This window comes from Salmo salar, chromosome 14 (genome assembly GCF_965601325.2).
Source record: "Salmo salar chromosome 14, fSalSal1, whole genome shotgun sequence".
NCBI lineage: Eukaryota > Metazoa > Chordata > Actinopteri > Salmoniformes > Salmonidae > Salmo > Salmo salar.
Genome location: NC_138304.1, coordinates 89,517,159 through 89,538,069, shown reverse-complemented (window position 1 = coordinate 89,538,069; position 20,911 = coordinate 89,517,159). Strand labels below are relative to the sequence as shown.

The 20,911-nt window shown below is 43.6% G+C and overlaps 1 protein-coding gene across 3 annotated transcripts in view; it reads left to right on the top strand.

Moving 5' to 3' along the window:
- Positions 1-20,911, top strand: part of LOC106570418 (protein tyrosine phosphatase type IVA 3) — an 84,043-nt gene that overhangs the window by 37,271 nt on the left and 25,861 nt on the right. For 2 of the 3 annotated variants that reach the window (XM_014142720.3, XM_082961261.1), the window contains exons 2-3: positions 13,200-13,821; positions 14,676-14,768. In XM_014142720.3, coding sequence (XP_013998195.1) covers positions 13,717-13,821; positions 14,676-14,768 — 198 coding nt within the window. In that variant the 5' untranslated portion in view covers positions 13,200-13,716. Of the gene's footprint in view, positions 1-7,741; positions 7,930-13,199; positions 13,822-14,675; positions 14,769-20,911 lie in introns of those variants that run through there. The other variant, XM_014142721.3, reaches the window with a different exon arrangement.

The following is a 20,911-nucleotide window of genomic DNA, read 5'->3' as shown; positions in this document are numbered from 1 at the left end:
ACTAGAGTGAAAGCACCGCCAGCATTCAAAAGTGACCAAAACATCAGCCAGGAAGCATAGGAACTGAGAAGTGGTCTGTGGTCCCCACCTGCAGAACCACTCCTTTATTGGGGGTGTCTTGCTAATTGCCTATAATTTACACCTGTTGTCTATTCCATTTGCACAACAGCATGTGAAATGTATTGTCAATCAGTGTTGCTTCCTAAGTGGACAGTTTGATTTCACAGAAGTGTGATTGACTTGGAGTTACATTGTGTTGTTTAAGTGTTCCCTTTATTTTTTTGAGCAGTGTACATACAGTGAGCTCCAATAGTATTGGGACAGTGAAATTTAGTTTGTCTCTTTACTCCAGCACTTTGGATTTGAAATTATACCATGACTATGAGGTTAAAATGCAGACTGTCAGTTTTAATTTGAAGGTATTATTTGAGGGTATTCGTCCATATTGGTTGAACCGTTTAGAAATTATATAACTTTTTGTACATAGTCTCCCCCCATTTTAGGGTACCAAAGGTATTGGGACAAATTAACTTATATGTGTATTAAAGTGGAACAGACAGTGTTTTAACTACTTTGCAAATGTGAAACAGACAATCATCTGTCAAAAATATCAAATTCCTAGTTTATGCTACAAAACCAACTTTATAAGAGATGTAAAAAATTGGTTCTATTTGACTCAACATTCCATGAGGTACACTAAGGCATGTTGGCAGAATAGATGGATGCAGTTCAATGCATGATTAATATAATTCACCAATACATTTCTTGGTAGTCCAAAACATATTGCTATCAGGTTGTAAATCACAGCTGGCGTGGTACATTGTTTGCTACCGCCATTCAGGATGCACTGTTTCAGTTTCAATGATTAAATAGCTTGGACAAAAACTGATGAATGTAACTAAGGCTGGGAATGTCAATACAATCAAACTAGTAAGGACAATGATCACAAGTCAGTCATAACGTGGTTAATATGCTACCGTATCTATTTATGTAGCAAGCTAAAAACACAGAGCGTAACGTTAGCTAGCTAGCTAACTAGATTGCTGCTAGGAGGACGTTATGTCATTGTAGGAGTGGGTGAGTGACTGACTTTTTCCCCCGTATCGTTTTTTGGCGGCTACACAGCTAGAGATGCACGTGTCATTTGTTTAGCTAGCAATAAATGTGAATCGCTTTGTTAGCTAGCTAGCTAGGCAAAAAAAGTAATTGTTAGTCACGAACACTCTGTAAAACATGTAAACAGCCTGACCAGCTCTGCTAAGACGAGTAAAGTGGGCAGAATGAGGTGCTCTCTCATTTGTTTCTGGAATTAGCAAGCTAGCCAACTTTAGCCAGTTAGCTTGGGTGCTTGATTGGGACATCACAGGCTGCATTTATCAGCACATTTTTTTTTTTTTTGATCCAATTGGTAGTTAGTCTTGTCCCATCGCTGCAACTCCCATACGGACTCTGGAGAGGCAAAGGTCGAGAGCCATGAGTCCTCTGAAACACGACAATCTGCACTGCTTCTTGATACACTGCTTGCTTAACCCGGAAGCCAGCCGCACCAATGTGTCTGAGGAAACACTGTACAGCTGTCGACCGTACAGCTGGCGCCCAAGCGCCCGGCCGCCACAAGGAGTCACTAGAACGCGATGGGAAAAGGACATCCCAGCCGGCAAAACTCTCCCCTAACCCTGACGACGCTGGGCCAATTGTGCGCCGCCTCATGGGTCTCCTGGTCGCGGCCGGCTGCGACACAGCAGGGAACAAACCCAGATCTGTAGTGATGCCTCTAGCACTGCAATGCAGTGCCTTAGACCGCTGCACCACCCTATCAGTGAAATTTTGACGGCCAACTAGCTGAGAAAGTTTGAGAGGGTTTATCTAATGTTCCTTCATTAGATTTGAGCTCATCTTGCTCTGGCTGGCATTAGTTGTTGATCTTGTTGATGTGCATATAGGGAAAGAGAGCCTACCTTTTTCTGGTTGTTTGATCAATAGGACTGTAAAGTTCCCAAATGTAAGCGGACTCCCATGGTATTTAGCTACATATTTGCAGAAATCCATTCAAGTGTATTTTGTGGCTTTTGCTGAATGTGTTCTAATGATCTAAAGTCGTGCTGTTGCAACTGCCTGTAAACACAGTCCAGTTCAAAGTGAATGATGGCAGGCCCTTGTAGCAAATTGCATTGTTTGCATATAGTCATACTGTACCTCTGACTGGCTATGGTGTACTGGTCTGCGTAGACTCCAGTCCTGCACAAGACAGATGTTTTTATTAAGTTTTATTTACTGCAGTGTCTATTAATTGTCCAAATGCACGGCCGCTTTCCCATTCTGTATTTCTATAGAGGTTTTACAAATGCCTTAGTATACGTAATTCTCAAACATGCTAAGAATTTATGAAAACGTGAAAATAACCATATCTAAGTGCTCACTTGTCAGAAAAAGTAAAAAAAAATAAAGTGTCATTATTCCTGGGGGTGTATATGAACATATTTTAATAAGATTTAATATTGCTAAAATGCTGTCAGTTCCATTTTAAAGTAGTAAGTTAAGTAGCAAAAAGCAAATGCATCCAACAAATTTCTTGCCTTGCGTGCTATGAATATGGGACCGAAAATGTAACTTTTTACTACTTTAATACACATATAAGTGAATTGGTCCCAATACTTTTGGTCACCAAAAATGGGGCGACTATGCACTTTCTAAACAGTTCATTCGATATGGATAAAAAATGTCCCTCAAAACAAAGCTGACAGTCTCCACTTTCAACTCATTGTCATTGTATCATTTCAAACCCAAAGTGACAAAAAATGTGCCACTGTCCCAATACTTTTGGAGCTCACTGTATGTAAGAATGTTGTTCATCGACTACAGCTCAGCCTTCAACACCATAGTGCCCCCCAAGCTCATCACTAAGCTCTGGACCCTGGGTCTGAACCCCACCTTGTGCAACTGGGTCCTGGACTTCTTGATAGGTCGACCCTAAGGTGGTGAAGGTGGGCAGCAACACCTCCGCTACACTGATCCTCAACCTGGAGGCTTCACAGGGGTGTGTGCTCAGCCTCCTCCTGTACTCCCTGTTCACCCATACGTGGCCACACACGTCTCCAACTCAATCATCAAGTTTGCCAAGGACACAACAGTGGTAGGTCTGATTACCAACAACGACGAGACAGCCTACAGGAAAGGAGGTGAGGGCCCTGGCAGAGTCATGCCAGGAAAATAACTTCTCCGTCAATGTTAACAAAACAAAGGAGCTGATCATGGATTTCAGGAGACAGCAGAGTGAGCATGCCCCCATCCACATTGACAGGGCCGCAGTGGAGAGGGTGAAAAGCTTCAAGATCCTCGGCGTGCAAATCACTGACAACCTGAAATGGTCCATCCACACAGATGGTGTGGTGAAGATGGTGCAACAGTGCCTATTCAACCTCAGGAGGCTGAAGAAATTTGGCTTAGCCCCTAAGACCCTCACTAACTTCTACATATACACCATTGACAGCATCCTGTCAGACTGTATCACCGCCTGGTTCGCAGGGCTCTCCAGAGGGTGGTGCAGTCAGCCCAATGCATCACCAGGGGCACACTGCCTGCTCTCCAGGACATTTACAGCACCCGGTGTCACAGGAAGGCCAAGAAGATCATCAAGGACCTCAGCCACCCGAGCCAGGACCTGTTCACCCCACTACCAGCCAGAAGGCAGAGACTGTACAGGTGCATCAAAGCTGGGACTGCAAGACAGAAGCTGTTTCTCAATCTTCAGGCCTTCAGATAAATAGTCACCGCTAGGTGGCCTCCGCCCAGTACCATCTGTTGGTCACAGATACCTTAAATATAAAATGGGCCTCACAATAGGCCTCAGGATCTCATCACAGTATTTCTGTGTATTGAAATTGCCATCGATAAAATGCAATTGTGTTCATTGTCCATAGTTTATGCCTGCCCATACCATAACCCCACCGCCACCATGGGGCACTTTGTCCACAACGTTGACAACGGCAAACCGCTCGCCCACACGACACCATACACGTGGTCGCGGTTGTGAGGCCAGTTGGACGTACTTCCACATTCTCTAAAACAACATTGGAGGCGGCTTATGGTAGAGAAATTAACATCTATCTGGCAACAGCTCTGGTGGACATTCCTGCAGTCAGCATTCCAATTGCACGGCTCCCTCAACTAGAATAATCTGTGGCATTGTTGTGTGACAAAACTGCACATTTTAGAGTGGCCTTTTATTGTCCCCAGCCCAAGGTGCACCTGTGTAATGATCATGCTGTTTAATCAGCTTCTTGATATGCCACCCCTGTCAGGTCGATGGGTTATCTTGGCAAAGGAGAAATGCTCACTAACAGATGTAAACAAATTTGTGCACAACATTTGAGGTATATAAGCTTTTTTATTTCAACTCATGAAACATGGGATCAACACTTTACATGTTGCGTTTATATTTTTCTTCATTGTATATTTATATTCTAGACTGACGTTGCTCGTGCTGACATTTCTTGATTTATTAAAAAAAAATTGGCATCTGTGTGTATTGTTTTGTGTTGTTCTGTATTACTGCACTGTTGGAGCCAGAAACATAAGCAGTAATTAAATAATCCTTTAGGAGTTCTTCAAATTGAAACTGTGGGGAACCCCTATAAATTCTTCGAAGAAGAACCCCTTTTAATGGATCCTCAAACCTTTTGAAGAACCTTTTGGGGTTAATTTTTGAACCCCCCCCCCCCCCCTCCTATTAATAATAATACATATAACAATAACACAATATTTTAGTTGTTAGTGTTTATAATGATTTTAGTGGCAAAGCAGAATACAAAAATCGAAATAGGAGGTTAACTCCCAGCAGAGCCCCAAGTCCAATGGGTATATTCTCTGCCGTGTTGATGTTAATGTGTTGATGTTCTCTGTATCCATAGCCAGAATGATTTTGCAGTGCATGGTGATCAAACAGGTTTCCTGTTATATTCATCAGAGGTGTAGGAATGGTCTGTGAATCTAAAAAAAATATGTACAGATGATTAAGAAAACATGCACACGACAGTGTTTATACCTTGGTTTTTGTGGTAAATGTGAATGAAAAAAAACGGTTTTCATAATGGTTTTCATACACATGCCTTGTCCATAACGTAGAGGTCTATGGGATTTTCATTGAAGAGGTAAGGGGGGAGGGTAATACAAGTGGTCTGCATAACACACCAATACCAATTGACATACCTTTGTATGCCTCCTCGTCTGTATCTGCACCCAATACAGCTAGCCTTCGACATATTCTTATAGCATACATGTTCTTACCTCTTTGTTGCTTGATATCCAATGAATTGTGTACATTTCCTGTTTGAGAAAGATTTTCACAAATATTAAAAGATAGATGGTATCATCATAAAACAATATATATTTAGATCATACAAGGGACAAACCTTTCTTTAATTAAATTGAGGAGATCATAAACATTTTCAGTTAAGTGCCTGCACCTGCTGTCCTAACTGTCCAAATGTTTCTGTTGGGCAGTTAGGTTCCTGCAAGAACCCCCACCAACTCAGGAGGTTCCTCGATGAACCCGACCTCCTATGGGGTTCTTGGAAGAACCTTTTGGGGGCAATTTTCAGTACCAAGAACCATAAGGTTCTTCAAAGAACTTTGAGGATCTTAGAAGAACCCTTGTTGAACAGCACCAGCTGTTCTGGATGACTGTGTGATAACGCTCTCGGTAGCCGATGTGAGCAAGACCTTTAAACAGGTGAACTTTCACAAAGCTACGGGGCCAGACTGATTACCAGGACATATACTCAAAGCATGCGCGGACCAACTGGCAAGTGTCTTCACTGACATTTTCAACCTCTCCCTGACCGAGTCTGTAATATCTACATGTTTCAAGCAGACCACCATAGTCCCTGTGCCCAAGGAAGCAAAGGTAACCTGCCTAAATGATTACCGCCCCATAGCACTCACGTCGGTAGCAATGAAGTTCTTTGAAAAGCTGGTCATGGCTCACATCAATAGCATCTTCCCGGATACCCTAGACCCACTCCAATTCGCATACCACCCCAACAGATCCACAGATGACACAATCTCAATCGCACGCCACACTGCCCTTTCCCACCTGGACAAAAGGAACACCTACGTGAGAATGCTATTCATTGACTACAGCTCAGCGTTCAACAACCTAGTGCCCACAAAGCTCATCACTAAGCTAAGGACCCTAGGACTAAACACCTACCTCTGCAACTGGATCCTGGACCTCCTGATGGGCCGCCCCCAGGTGGTAAGGGTAGGCAACAACACATCTGCCACGCTGATCATCAACACTGGGGCCCCTCACGAGTGTGTACTTAGTCCCCTCCTGTAATCCCTGTTCACCCACGACTGCGTGGCCAAACACGACTCCAACACCATCATTAAGTTTGCTGACGACACAACAGTGGTAGGCCTGATCACCGACAACGAGGAGACAGCCTATAGGGAGGAGGTCAGAGAACTGGCAGTGTGGTGCTAGGACAACAACCTCTGCCTCAATGTGAGCAAGACAAAGGAGATGATCATGGACTACAGGATAAGGCGGGCTGAACAGGCCCCCATTAACATCGACGGGGCTGTAGTGGAGCGGGTCGAGAGTTTTCAAGTTCCTTGGTGTCCACATCACCAAGACAGTCACAAAAGGGCACGACAAAACCTTTTCCCCCTCAGGAGACTGAAAAGATTTGGCATGGGTCACTAGATCCTCAAAATGTTCTACAGCTGCACCATCGAGAGCATCCTGACCGGTTGAATCACTGCCTGGTATGGCAACTGCTCGACATCTGACCGTAAGGCGCTACAGTTGGTAGTGTGTATGGCCCAGTACATCACTGAGGCCAAGCTTCCTGCTATCCAGGACCTATATAATAGGCGGTGTCAGAGGAAAGCCCATAAAATTGTCAGAGACTCCAGTCAACCAAGTCATAGACTGTACCCTCTGCTACCACATGGCAAGCGGTACCGGAGCGCCAAGTCTAGGACCAAAAGGCTCCTTAATCGCTTCTACCCCCAAGCCATAAGACTGCCGGACTATTTACATTGACCCCCCCACAATGCATAGTCGCTGCTACAATGCATAGTCACTTCATCCCATACCTATCCTTACATATGTACAAATGACCTCAACTACCCTGTACCACGCACACTGACTAGCCTTGTTTATTGTGTTACTTTTTATGATTTTTTACTTTAGTTTATTTGGCTAATATTCTCTTAACTCTTTAACTGCATTGTTGGTTAAGGGCTTGTAAGTAAGCATTTCACGGTACTTATTGTATTCAGCGCATGTGACAAATACAATTTGATTTGAACCCCTAATTTTTAGTGTGGGGACCTGAGCCTTTATTCATTTTAATAAATTAATAAAGTTTCAAGAATATCTTTACACAAAATATGATAAATGTATGGAACATTGGCACAAATATTTCCATTGCTGTGGAGTAAGGGGAGCAATTCTCCTCAATTTCACTCTCCTAATCTCAATTTAAAGAACCCGGGCGATTTGAATGGGTAAACTACATTGTAGGATAAATATTGGGGATAAATGAAAGATTTAGTGGAAGACGGTTGTACACTTCCCTGACAATGTTTATTTATTCCTGCAAGTGAGAGAAACTTTTGGCGGGTTCAGCAGCATTTACTGAGATGAGAACTGAAGAATGAATATGGGTGGGATGGACCGTTGTGGGCGGCTCTCTCTCCACTCGTAAGAGCAGAGGCTCTGTCTGCTTTGCTGTGATATGAGCGGCAGACCCGACCGAGTGTAGCCGAGTAGGCTACGTGCCATAAATAAATCAAGTCTTAACTGTCTCAACCGAGTCAGAGAAAAGGGTATTTGGTGTCGGCTGTTTACCTCCTGTTATTCTCTTTGGAACAACGGAACAGGCTGAATTATTCCGCGCAGGGTGCTAGCTGCGTAAGGTAGGCTAAAGCAGTACAGGGAGGGGCGAGAGAGCGGTAGAGACGGGCGCATAAACTCATTTGGCCACGTCTGTTCTCTCATAACCAGCGTGCGCCTATTCCTCAAACGTTGTGTCGGGTTTATTACCCACCCTACAAGCTGAAAGCCGTTCTGCAAGAGATGTTTGGTCTGTCTTTGTCGTAGTGTTTACTCATAATTAAAGGAGCGGTCAGAGGATTCGATGTACGTGGACCAGTGCCATATGTTTAGATAAATATATGGATCTGATGTGGATAGAATGTTTTCTTCACACCGGCAGTTTTAAATCGTCGGATTGAACCGAGGTGCGTCTGCGCGGCTGGGGGTTTACCGTCGGTCAGTGTCTGTCAAACAGCGGCTCACTGGAGGGCAGTCTTATTGGCTTATTATGGCACTGATTGATTTTGAGGTTATAACGTTTATCTGTATTAGTGTGTGTCAGTGTAATGTTCCACAATTCTTCAATATTGTAGACTAGTCTAATAATGATATTATTGAATCTGGAGCAGGACTAATGTGGGCAATTGTAAACAATTCATGAAATCGTATTTTTATTGAACACGTATTGTATGTAGGTAGTAAAGCAGATAAACTCAGTACTCTGTGAAAATGTTCTCATAATTGGTATGTTTTTATTGTTATTTTGACCCTTAGAGAATCATTTCCAGCGTATCTAATGTAGCAAATTGGTTGGGGAAATGAAAACAGTGATGGAAGGTGAATTGAATGCCTTTTTGTTGCTCATTTAATAAACAAACCATTATTTTATGTTGCACACCATCTTGAATCATAATTTACATACAGGGCTGGCCCTAGCCTTTTGGGGGCCCTAAGCTAGATTTGGTTGCAGCCCCCCCACTTCACAGGCAAAAAAATGTGTGGCCCCCCTCTTGATGATGGAGAGAAAAATGTCAGTTTTAAAGTTAATTTCCTTTTCACACATTTTGCCTTGGGGAGTAGAGAAAATGTTGTAGATTTAAAGCAAGCAGGCGAAGAGAAGTTTAGCAATTTTATAACACATGCAATACAAGTCTACTCATTTTGCCATTGGATGGAGAGACATTTTTGCAGTTTTTAAAACAAATTTCCTGCAATTCCACACATTTTGTCAAGACTTATGCCATCCCACTGGGCAAAAACTGGTTGAATCAACGTTGTTTCCACGTCATTTCAGCAACAAAATAGTCAATATGATGAATTTGAATCAACACGAAAAACTGATTGGATTTGCAAAAAGTCATCAATGTAAAAGAAGTTAGTCTTTTTTTCACCCAACTTTCAACCTAAATCCAATGACTTGATTTTTGTTGTTGAATTCACATTAGTTGACAACTCAACCAAATGTAAATAGATGTTGAACTGACGTCTGTGCCCAGTGGGATGTTAATGATATCTGAGTGAGAGTGACAAACAAAATAAATTGGTGCCCCTGGGGACATATCCTGCCTGCCCGGTCGGTATTCGGCCATGATTACTACAAGTTTAGATAGCTGGCTAGACTAATTTACCAATCTAAGAATTGTTAGCTGACATGGTTAATTGAGTGACTTTCAGTAGCTATGAAATATGCGCATTTTCCCACCAGTGGTGTGTTTCCACCAAACTGACTTGTTGCGGAACTCTACAGATAGTTGGTAACAAAAAACTGTTGCGTTAAATAGCATATGTGGTCTTGGCACGTGTGCTCTAGCCAACAGCTCACAGATACAGTGCGGCTAGGCTAGTCTACATGATGACATTATTATGGATAAGGACAATCATATATTTTTGTTGTCAAACGGCAGTCAAGCATTGATCATCATGTCACCAGAATAAGATCACTCTACATTTATTGGACAGGAGCGTCAAGCTCAACCCTGTGCACTTTCAGCACCCTGGGAAGTTCATCACAATTGATTTAATCTGTAGCTCAACAAACTTCATGGTTTCCCGTGTCTTTGTCGGAGGACCACACACCATATCATCGCGTGAGTCCAAGTTTACTTCGATGTGATGGTTATTATATCACGATTTGCGCATAAAGGAATTTACACCTCCGTTTCTCGCATAATACATTTTACAGACACAAAAAGATCCCACCATGTCAAATGAACAAATGATCTGTTGGCATTTATAAAATTATGGCGAAACTTCCTGTTTCCCTCACAGCTGTCGTGATAATTTTTGACCCCTTGACTTTTTCCACATTTTGTTAGGTTACAGCCTTATTCTAAAATGTATTAAAAGTATTTTTTTATGCGTCAATCTACACACAATACCCCATAATGACAAAGCAATGTATTCAGACCCTTTACTCAGTACTTTGTTGAAGCACCTTACAGCAATTACAGCCTTGAGTCTTCTTGGGTATGACACTACAAGTTTGGCACACCTGTATTTGGGGACTATCTCCCATTCTTCTCTGCAGATCCTCAAGCTCTGTCAGGTTGGATGGGGAGCGTTGCTGCACAACTATTTTCAGATCTCTCCAGAAATGTTCGATCGGGTGCAAGTCCAGGCTCTGGCTGGGCCACTCAAGGACATTCAGAGACTTGTCCTGAAGCCACTCCTGTGTTGTCTTGGCTGTGTGCTTTGGGTTGTTGTCCTTGTTGGAAGGGGAACCTTCACCCCAGTCTGATGTCCTGAGCGCTCTGGAGCAGGTTTTCATAAAGGATCTCTCTGTACTATGGTGCCAGGTTTCCTCCAGACGTGACGCTTGGCATTTAGGCCAAAGAGTTCAGTCTTGGTTTCATCAGACCAGGGAATCAATCGGGGGAGAAGGGCCTTGGTCAGGGAGGTGACCAAGAACCCGATGGTCACTCTGACAGAGCTCCAGAGTGTCCCATCTCCACAGAGGAAATCTTCCAGAAGGACAACCATCTCCGTAGCACTCTACCAATCAGGCCTTTATGGAAGAGTGGCCAGACAGAAGCCACTCTTCAGTAAAAGGCACATGACAGCCTGCTTGGAGTTTGCCAAAAGGGATCTAAAGACTCTCAGACCATGAGAAACAAGATTCTCTGGTCTGATGAAACCAATGCCAAGCGTCACTTCTGGAGGAAACCTGGCACCATCCCTACGGTGAAGCATGGTCGTGGCAGCATCATGCTGTGGGGATGTTCTTTAGCGGCAGGGACTGGGAGACTAGTCAGGATTGAGAGAAGATGAACGGCGCAAAGTACAGAGAGATACTTGATGAAAACCTACTCCAGACCTCTCAGGACCTCAGACTGGGGCGAAGGTTCTCCTTCCAACAGGACAACGACCCTAAGCGCACAGCCAAGACAACGCGGGAATGCCTAAGGGACAAGTCTCTGAATGTCCTTGAGTAGCCCAGCCAGAGCCCGGATTTGAACCCGATCAAACATCTCTGAAGAGACCTGAAAATAGCTGTGCAGTGATGCTCCCCATCAACTTGACAGAGCTTGAGAGGATCTGCAGAGGAGAATGGAAGGAACTCTCTAAATACAGGTGTGCCAAGCTTCTAGCGTCATACCCAAGAAGACTGAAGGCTGTAATCGCTGCCAAAGGTGCTTCAACAAAGTACTAAGTAAGGGGTCTGAATACTTACATAAATGTGATATTTCCGTTTTTGTAAAAAAAATAAAAAATAAGGCCTGATTCACGCAGTCTCCTCTGAAAAGTTGATGTTGAGATGTGTCTGTTAAGTTAGCATTTATTTGGGCAGTAATTTCTGAGGCAGGTAACTCGAATGAACTTTCCTGTGGTGGTCCTCATGAGAGACAGCTTCGTCATAGCACCTGAGTAAAGTGTCGGATATTTACGTAAATGTGATATTTCATAAAAAATATATATTTTTTATAAATTTAACCAAAATTCCAAAAACCTGTTTTTGCTTTGTCATTATAGGGTGTGTAAATTGATGAGGGTAATAAAAAATAAAAAAAATACATTTTCGAATAAGGATGTAGCGTAACAAAATGTGGAAAAAGTCAAGGGGTCTGAATAATTACCGTGTGTGTGTGTGTGTGTGTGTGTGTGTGTGTGTGTGTGTGTGTACAAAAAATGTTATTTCAGCTCATGAAACATGGGACCAACACTTTACATGTTGCGTTTATATTTTTGTTCTGTGTGTGTGTGTGTGTGTGTGTGTGTGTGTGTGTGTGTGTGTGTGTGTACTGTATATATACCAGTCAAAAGTTGACACACCTACTCATTCCATGGTTTTTCTATATTTTTACTATTTTATACATTATAGAATAATAGTAAAGAACTTCAAGAACTTTGAAAGTTTCTTCAAGTGCAGTCGCAAAAACCTTCAAGCACTATGATGAAACTGGCTCTCATGAGGACCGCAATAGGAAAGGAAGACCCAGAGTTTTACCTTTGCTGCAGAGGATAAGTTCATTAGAGTTACCAGCCTCAGAAATTGCAGCACAAATAAATGCTTCACAGAGTTCAAGTAACAGACATATCACAACATCAACTGTTCAGAGGAGACTGCGTGAGTCAGGCCTTCATGGTCAAATTGCTGCAAAGAAACCACTGCTAAAGACATCAATAATAAGAAGAGACTTGTTTGGGCCAAGAAACACAAGTAATGGACGTTAGACCAGTGGAAATCTATCCTTTGGTATGATGAGTCCAAATTTTAGATTTTTAGTTCTAACCGCCGTGGCTTTGTGAGAAGCAGAGTAGGTGAACGGATGATCTCCACACGTGTGGTTCCCACCATGAAGCATGGAGGAGGTGTGATGGTGCTGTGCTGGTGACACTGTGTGTGATTTATTTTGAAATCAAGGCACACTTAACCAGCATGGCTACCACAGCATTCTGCAGTGATACGCCATCCTATCTGGTTTGCGCTTAGTGGGACTATCATTTGTTTTTCAACAGGACAATGACCCAACACACCTCCAGGCTGTATATATCCAGCTATCCATCTATCTCTATCGCTCTCTCCTATCTATCTATTTATTAATGAATTAATTATTATTATTAAAATATATTTTATCTCCATTATTTTTGGGTTCAGGGGCCCCCGGCCTAATCAACCGCTGATGTTGCTTATGCTTGGAGCCGACCCTGTTTACATAGTGCCAGTCATGTGGGAGGGGAGAGACGAGAGGGGGAGAGACGAGAGGGAGAAAGAGAGGGAAATATCCTTGTGTAGTCTGTTCTCAAGTCAGCCCTTCCCGAGGATGCAGCCAGTGTTTTGTGTTTGTTTTTCAGATTTATCTTGCTTGCGGTTAACTCTCTCTTCTGTCTTTCTTTGCCTCCCCCCCCTTTCCTCCCCTTTGGCTCCACACAGTTTTACACCCTTGGTCGCTGTGCTTTTGATGGCGTTCTTGCAGAGGACTGGAGACTACTGCCACGCTCAACATCCCAGAGCATAGGCTGATCCAGGGGAGGATGCCCACTGCTCTGCCTTCTCTGCCTAATAACCTGCACTGATCCCTGGGTACCAACGCATCGAGGGCTCCCTGCCTCCCAGGACTCTCCACACCCTAGGTCTGTCGCTCTAAGACCCTCTCTCAGGAACCCTAATGGGGTGATTGGACTAACTATTCCACTACTCTTCAGTGAAAGCCCCAAGACCTCATCTAAACCAACCACAGTGAGCCTGCCAAGGATCGACCAACCTGAGGACAGACTTGCATTTTTGAATCTTCTTAAAGGAGGGACAGGACTGAGAACGTCTGCAGGGTTAAAGGCGACAGGAGTTTAGCCCACCAGCAACCGTGGCCACCGTGGACGACCAGTTTGTGGTCCCCTTGCATCCCTGTCCGTGTTGCGTTCACCCCCCCAGCTGGGTAAGGGTTGTCAACATGGCCCGTATGAACCGTCCGGCGCCGGCCGAGGTGTGCTACAAGAACATGCGGCTGCTCATCACGCACAACCCCACCAACTCCACCCTCAGCAGCTTCATCGAGGTGAGGACCACTCTATCCCCGCTCGTTTAGTCCTGCTAATATTTATTTCCTCATGATTCTCTCTCCATACATCCCACTCTTTCTCTCTAGTTCTTTTCTCCCATTTCTCTTTCCCTCTCATACTCCCTATTTTTTCCCTCTCTCCATGTCATTATTCTCTCTCCTTGGCTTTGTTTCCACTAACACATCTTCTTGACACAGGGCCTTGGAGAAATCTTAAGAAAGGTGTTTCTATGACACTGAGAAAAAAGCACAGACTATAGAGAGGGTCTGATGATGATAAACGGTGCACTTCAACAATGCCTCAGTTTCCATGGCGATGTGTTCTGCTGCCACGTCAGTCGCGTGGCACGGGCAGTGCCGCGCGGTTAGACAATAGCAGAGCTAAGGCTGCCCTTCTCAGGGCAAGTGGCCCACATGTGGTTCTATCTTAAAGAGTGCCACAATGCCACGGACAGGCAGTCAAATGGGCAGACAGTCAAACGGGCAGACAGTCAAACGGGCAGACAGTCAAACGGGCAGGCAGGCAGACGGACCGTCGCAGGCAGGCAGGCGGACGGACCGTCGCAGGCAGGCAGGCGGACGGACCGTCGCAGGCAGGCAGGCGGACGGACCGTCGCAGGCAGACAGAACCCTTAACGTAACTAAATCAGCCTGTTGTACTACTATGAGCATGGGTCCATGCACGTGTATAGGCTATATATTTGTGCACACATGTCCCCGCCCCCCAAAACACACACACACATACACATACACACACACACACACACACACACACACACACCACACACACACACACACACACACACAGTGTTATTTTTCAATGGAACTCCTTCCCTCCTTCCTCCCCGTAGGACCTTAAGAAGTACGGAGCCACAACGGTAGTGAGAGTGTGTGAGGTCACCTATGATAAGGCTCCATTGGAGAAGGATGGCATCACCGTGGTGGTGAGTACAGACTAGTGTCACGTCCCTCACACTTCATTGTGACGTGGACACACACACACACACACACACACACACACACACACACACACACACACACACACACACACTGTGAAGAGAAGAGCAGGGTAGAGCGGAGTGTTTCGGTCATGGACAGGACTTCCAGTACTGATTCCAGGGGTTTCAGTTGGGTATGGTAGGGTATTGTCATTGGTTGCACTGATTGCGCGATTTGTCTACATAACCTGGTTCAAGCATTCATGACATTACCCTGAAGAAGACACAGTGAGGTGTTTTACCCAATAAATGACTGGGAGTTTACACATATGGAGTGTGTGACTCTCTTTGCTTTTATGGTAGGGTATGGTAGTTGCCATACCCTAGCTCAAAACCCCACATTTTAAGTAGGCACATTTTTGAGGGGGACTGAATTATTTCCAATCCCGATTTTAAAATTAAACCGCTCTTTATAATATTAAATGGCTGGCTTTAAGACCATGTCAGCCTGCGCACCTTTTCTGTCACTTTTAGAAGGCAGGGAGCAGAGACGGGGCCATTTTCTTTGCTGGTCAGCTGTTTAGCTAGACCGCTGTGCCACTCGGGCTCCTGAGTGGCACAGCGGTCTAAGGCACTGCATCTCAGTGCAAGAGTTGTCACTGCAGTCCCTGGTTCGAATCCAGGCTGCATCACATCCGGACGTGATTGGGAGTCCCATAGGGTGGCGCACAATTGGCCCAGCGTTGTCCGGGTCTGGCCGTCGTTGTAAATAATCTGTTCTTAACTGACTTGCCTAGTTAAATAAAGGCTACATTATGCAGTGCGCCGATTGCTTTGAATTTGATTTTGGCATTTAAACTCAACACTGCTTCAATATTCGCAGAATGTTTCCCTTCCCTGGCGAATAATGCAGACATGCAAATGCAGAAATTAGCTGGTATTCATCTCTGAATGCAACGCAATGAGACAGTGTTGGTGGGAAGCGCAGGACACAGACCGTGTCAGAGCGGTTCCACAAGGATGGCTTCATATAGCCTATAGCAGGGGGTCGGCAACCTTTTTTCATGTGGAGTGCCAATTTACCATTTCTAAAGATCTGTGTGCCAGTTATGATTTTCATATACACATTGTAGGCTACCTAACTGTGACCCCAAAAATGTGTAACCGCACACAAATGGAATAATTTTATAGCTGGCTACTATACGGAGGTGCTGTCCATTCAGTGCCATGCCACAGCGCTCCAGTATAGACAGGTTAGCTGACAACGTCACAAAAATGATGTGAACGCTTCAATGGGTCAGAAGGCAGTGTGTTGTTGTGACTCTGGATGGCCAGATAGCTAGCAACAATGACAAACTGCCATGTGAGGAATCGTAGGTGGCTCGTTTGTTAGTTTTATCTTGTTCTTGATACCATGTCTTGTTTTGAGGTGTTTTGACTGATGTCATCTCAATGCCAGTTTGGCAGAAACGTATGTATGTTAGTAGGGTTGCAAAGGGTCGGAAACTTTCCGGTAAATATCCAGAATTTCTCCAGAAATTTTCCATGGGAAGTTAAGCCTGGGAATTTGGGGAATTTTGCCTAAATTCATCAAAAAAGTTAGTTTATAACAGTGAACCTTTTTTGTGGGATACAGATAAGGCAATTCTAGATCTTCTGGCATATTTTGGTGAAACTATCACCAATTCAATGGAATTGCAACCCTCTGCATGCACGGTGCATTCTTCCATCATATGTACAGCTGATTCTCAAGATCTTGCACACTAATGAGATGCTATTGTGCCCGTGCTACTTCACTGTCTGAGCCAAGGACTACATGCTTTCTGGTAAGTTTTGATTACAATACTGAGTTGGATGAATATATTTTATGACATACATGATTTTTTGTTAACTAGTAAATAGTAGCCTACAGCAAAGTGTGTTTAAATCATTTCTGACTTAACATTTTCTGCTAGTTAGTTTTTGCTACCATGTGGGTTTTAGCTTGCTTGAGCCTGCTAACTGAGGAGTGTTAATTCACCTGTTTCCATACATGTTTCATTTTAATCTTGTTTAATTGTTTAACTGCTTAACTCTTTATCTTTACATGGAATTGTATTTGTTGTTTAAAAAAAAAAGAATCTAATCTTTACAGGAAAATGCCACGAGCACTATATGATGTGTGAAGACATTTCACTGCAGCTAATGTAGAAGGAAAAGCTGTGTACATTTTGCAAATACTGTGCCAAATCATATGTGACGAATGCAACAAAGATGCAGAATCATCTGGCCAAGTGCATAAAGTTCCCTCAGTGCTCACAACAAGCAACCTCTGACAAAAGTCCCTCTACTTCTATTCGAGGTTAAAATGATGAATCAGACACCTTATCGATAGCAACAGCTCATGGTCCTTCTGGAATCAGAAGTTTTTGTTGACTCAATGGAGGAACGTAGTCAGAGAAATGCTGATGAATGTCTTGCTTGTATACAACTGGTTCACCTTTGATGCTCACAGGCAATGTGTATTGGAAGAGATTTCTGAATGTTCTTCACCCAGCATACACCCCTCCAACCAGACATGCTTTATCTACTAATTTGCTGGATGCAGAGTTCAACAGAGTTCAAGTGAAGGTCAAGCAAATCATAGAGAAAGCAGACTGTATTGCAATCATCTCTGATGGGTGGTCTAATGTTCGTGGGCAAGGAATAATTAACTACATCTCCACCCCTCAACCAGTATTCTACAAGAGCACAGACTCAAGGTACACCAGACACACTGGTCTCTACATTGCAGATGAGCTGAAAGCAGTCCTCAATGACCTTGGACCACAGAAGGTATTTGCACTGGTGACAGACAATGCTGCGAACATGAAGGCTGCTTGGTCTAAAGTGGAGGAGTCCTACCCTCACATCATTGAAATAAAACGTACAAGACCGATATCACCCCGAATTAAAGAGAGAACAAAGAGTTCGATTGAAGAGAGGACAGAAGGTAAATTGACAACCTGTAGTGGAGAACACGGTAAGTCATCATAGGCAAATGCAAATATTGGCTGTGCTGCTCATGCATTGAATCTGCTCCTCAAGGACATCATGGCACTGAAAACAATGGATACACTCTACAAGAGAGCTAAGGAAATGGTTAGGTATGTGAAGGGTCATCGAGTTATAGCAGCAAACTACCTCACCAAGCAAAGTGAGAAGAATAAGAGCGCCACATTGAAGCTGCCCAGCAACACCCGTTGGGGTAATGTTGTCATCATGTTTGACAGTCTCCTGGAGGGGAAGGAGTCTCTCCAAGAAATGTCCATATCTCAGTCTGCCGATATGGACAGCCCCATCATCAGGATCCTCCTGGATGATGTATTTTGGGAGAGAGTGGTAAGCAGCCTGAAACTCCTGAAACCTATAGCAGTAGCCATTGCATGGATTGAGGGAGACAATGCCATCCTGTCTGATGTTCAGATTCTGCTTTCAGATGTAAGAGAAGAAATCCGTACTGCCCTGCCCACTTCACTGTTGCTCCAAGCAGAGGAAACTGCAGTTCTGAAATACATCAAAAAGGGTGAAGACTTCTGCCTGAAGCCCATATACACCGCAGCATACATGTTGGACCCCAAGTATGCTGGCAAGAGCATCCTGTCTGGTGCAGAGATCAACAAGGCCTATGGTGTCATCACTACTGTGTCTCGACACCTTGGCCTGGATGAGGGCAAGGTTCTTGGCAGTCTGGTGAAGTACACTTCCAAGCAAGGGCTTTGGGATGGAGATGCAATATGGCAGTTGTGCCAACATATCTCATCAACCACCTGGTGGAAGGGACTTTGTGGATCTGAGGCTCTTTCCCCTGTTGCCTCCATCATCCTCCAAATCCCACCAACATCAGCCGCCTCAGAACGCAACTGGTCCTTGTTTGGGAACACACACACTAAAGCACGCAACAGGCTGAAAAATTGGTGGCCATCAGGGAAAATTTGAGGCTTTTTGAGCCTGACAACGAGCCTTCCTCAACAAGGTTGGAAAGTGACATTGAAGATGAGGCCTCAGAGTCTGATGTTCAAGAGGTGGAAATTGAGGAGGTCCAGGGAGCCGACATGGAAGCCTGAGAGGAAGACAACCAAAGCTTTAGTTTCTAGACTATCATTTTACATATGTACTGTATGTTGAAAACGTTTTTGGGAGATATTGGGGATCATTCAATATTACCTTTTGTTGTTCAGTGAAATCATCCCATGTGAAGAGTCAACTCATTTAATTAAAGTTCAATTTGTAACTAAATTATTATATATATTTTTTTATTGAAGGATTTTAATCATTTGCAATTATGTGTACTTATCATAAGGTAAAACGTTTATATTTTTGTCTCTATATGATATGGTAAATATATCCAATGAAAAAACATCTACATTTAAATGGTATTAATATTCATTTGCATATTTCTGTTAATTCCCTTATATTCCTGTTAATTCCCACAAAGTTTCCACATCTGAATATTCCCCAAAATGTGCAACCCTATATGTTAGACAACAAGTGCTCATTGTGCAAATCTATTTGTTTTCATTGAAAACACTGTTGTCTGTGCCCAATAATGTTTGTACCATGTTTTGTGTGGCTACCATGTTGTGCTGCTACCATGTTGTTGTTATGTTGTGTTGCTACCATGTTGTTGTCATGTGTTGCTGCCTTGCTATGTTGATGTCTTAGGTCTCTCTTTATGTAGTGTAGTCGCTCTTGTCGTGATGTGTGTTTTGTCCTATATTTATATTTATTTCATTGTTTATTTTTAATCCCAGCCCCTGTCCCCGCAGGAGGCTTTTTGGTAGGTCCGTCATTGTAAATAAGAATTTGTTCTTAACTGACTTGCCTAGTTAAATAAATGTTAAATAAATAATAATGTAAAATAAATATAGTTGACATGTTGTCAACATTCTAAACCAACTCCATAGTTGCACACGTCGGTTTAGTTGCTAAACAACCTATCTGTGCAAAGACGCTGTCCATTTAGCAGTGCTGAATCATCGGCGCCGCCATAATGTGTACGATTTCCTTTCATATTTCATGATTTTCGTCATTCTTTGGTCGAGTTTGTTTGACGCCACTGACTATTTCCACTAAGGCCATGACCGTGTAGGGATGGAGGAGGCAGAGTGTTATCAAACAGACGGTTCTGTGTTCAGAGGAGGGCAATGGGGTTGGGGGCCAGTTCCTGGAAGAGCATGCCCGGTCCTTATATGCTCGTAAACAAACACACATCAATACTGATTTACACCCAACAACCTGAACGCAGCCAAAACCCTTTCAAAGACTCATCTGGGTCACTCCTAAACAAACACACGCACATAACTCAGACCAGTATCTGTAACTGAACTTGAAGACACGTGTTTCTGATTACCAGTACATCAACGTTCGTTTGTTGCCATGGCAGCTGCAGAGCCTGGTTACCCCGCGCGGCCTCCTCTATTAAATTTGTTCCTTTTTCTATTTTCTCTCTTTCACTCTCTTTAATCTCTCTCTTTCACTCTATATTTCTCTCTCTCTTTCTCTCAGTGAATAGTGTGGTTATGAAAGGAGAGATTTACAGGGTATGCTGTTACGTAAGCACAAGACCATGGACTGCTATTTATGTGAAGGCCGTACTTAGCTTTCTGCCAGAGCACTGGAAAACATTGAGGATCATGGCAATTGGTACTAGCTCTCCAGAGTCTTGAAAAACAGAAGTGAGTGCATGGGAGGGAGTTGCCTACCTCTCCCCTCCCCTTCCTCTGTCTCCGTAGTGATATAGGGGAATTCTGGAGAGATCTAGTTTAAAGGCTTGTACACGATCAAGCCATCAGCTTGGGGTCAATTCCATTTAAATTCCAGTCAATTCAGAAAAGTAAACCCAATTCCACATTTTCCTTATTGAAAATCGTTTAGGATAATTGGAATTGGACTTTCAGTATACTTATTGAATTTACTGGAATTAAATTGGAATTGACCCCAATCCTGCTGTCCAGTGACTCAAAATATCAACAACCCTGAAGCTATAGGACCAGACAGACGCATAGAGCTGTACTCTGTTAACATAGCCCTGGGAGGATGATGGTTATTATTAATGGCTGCTTCAACTTTCGAATAACTGTTGTCATGTCAAATGGGGGATGTTTGTGGCGCTTTTCAGCTGAAGACAT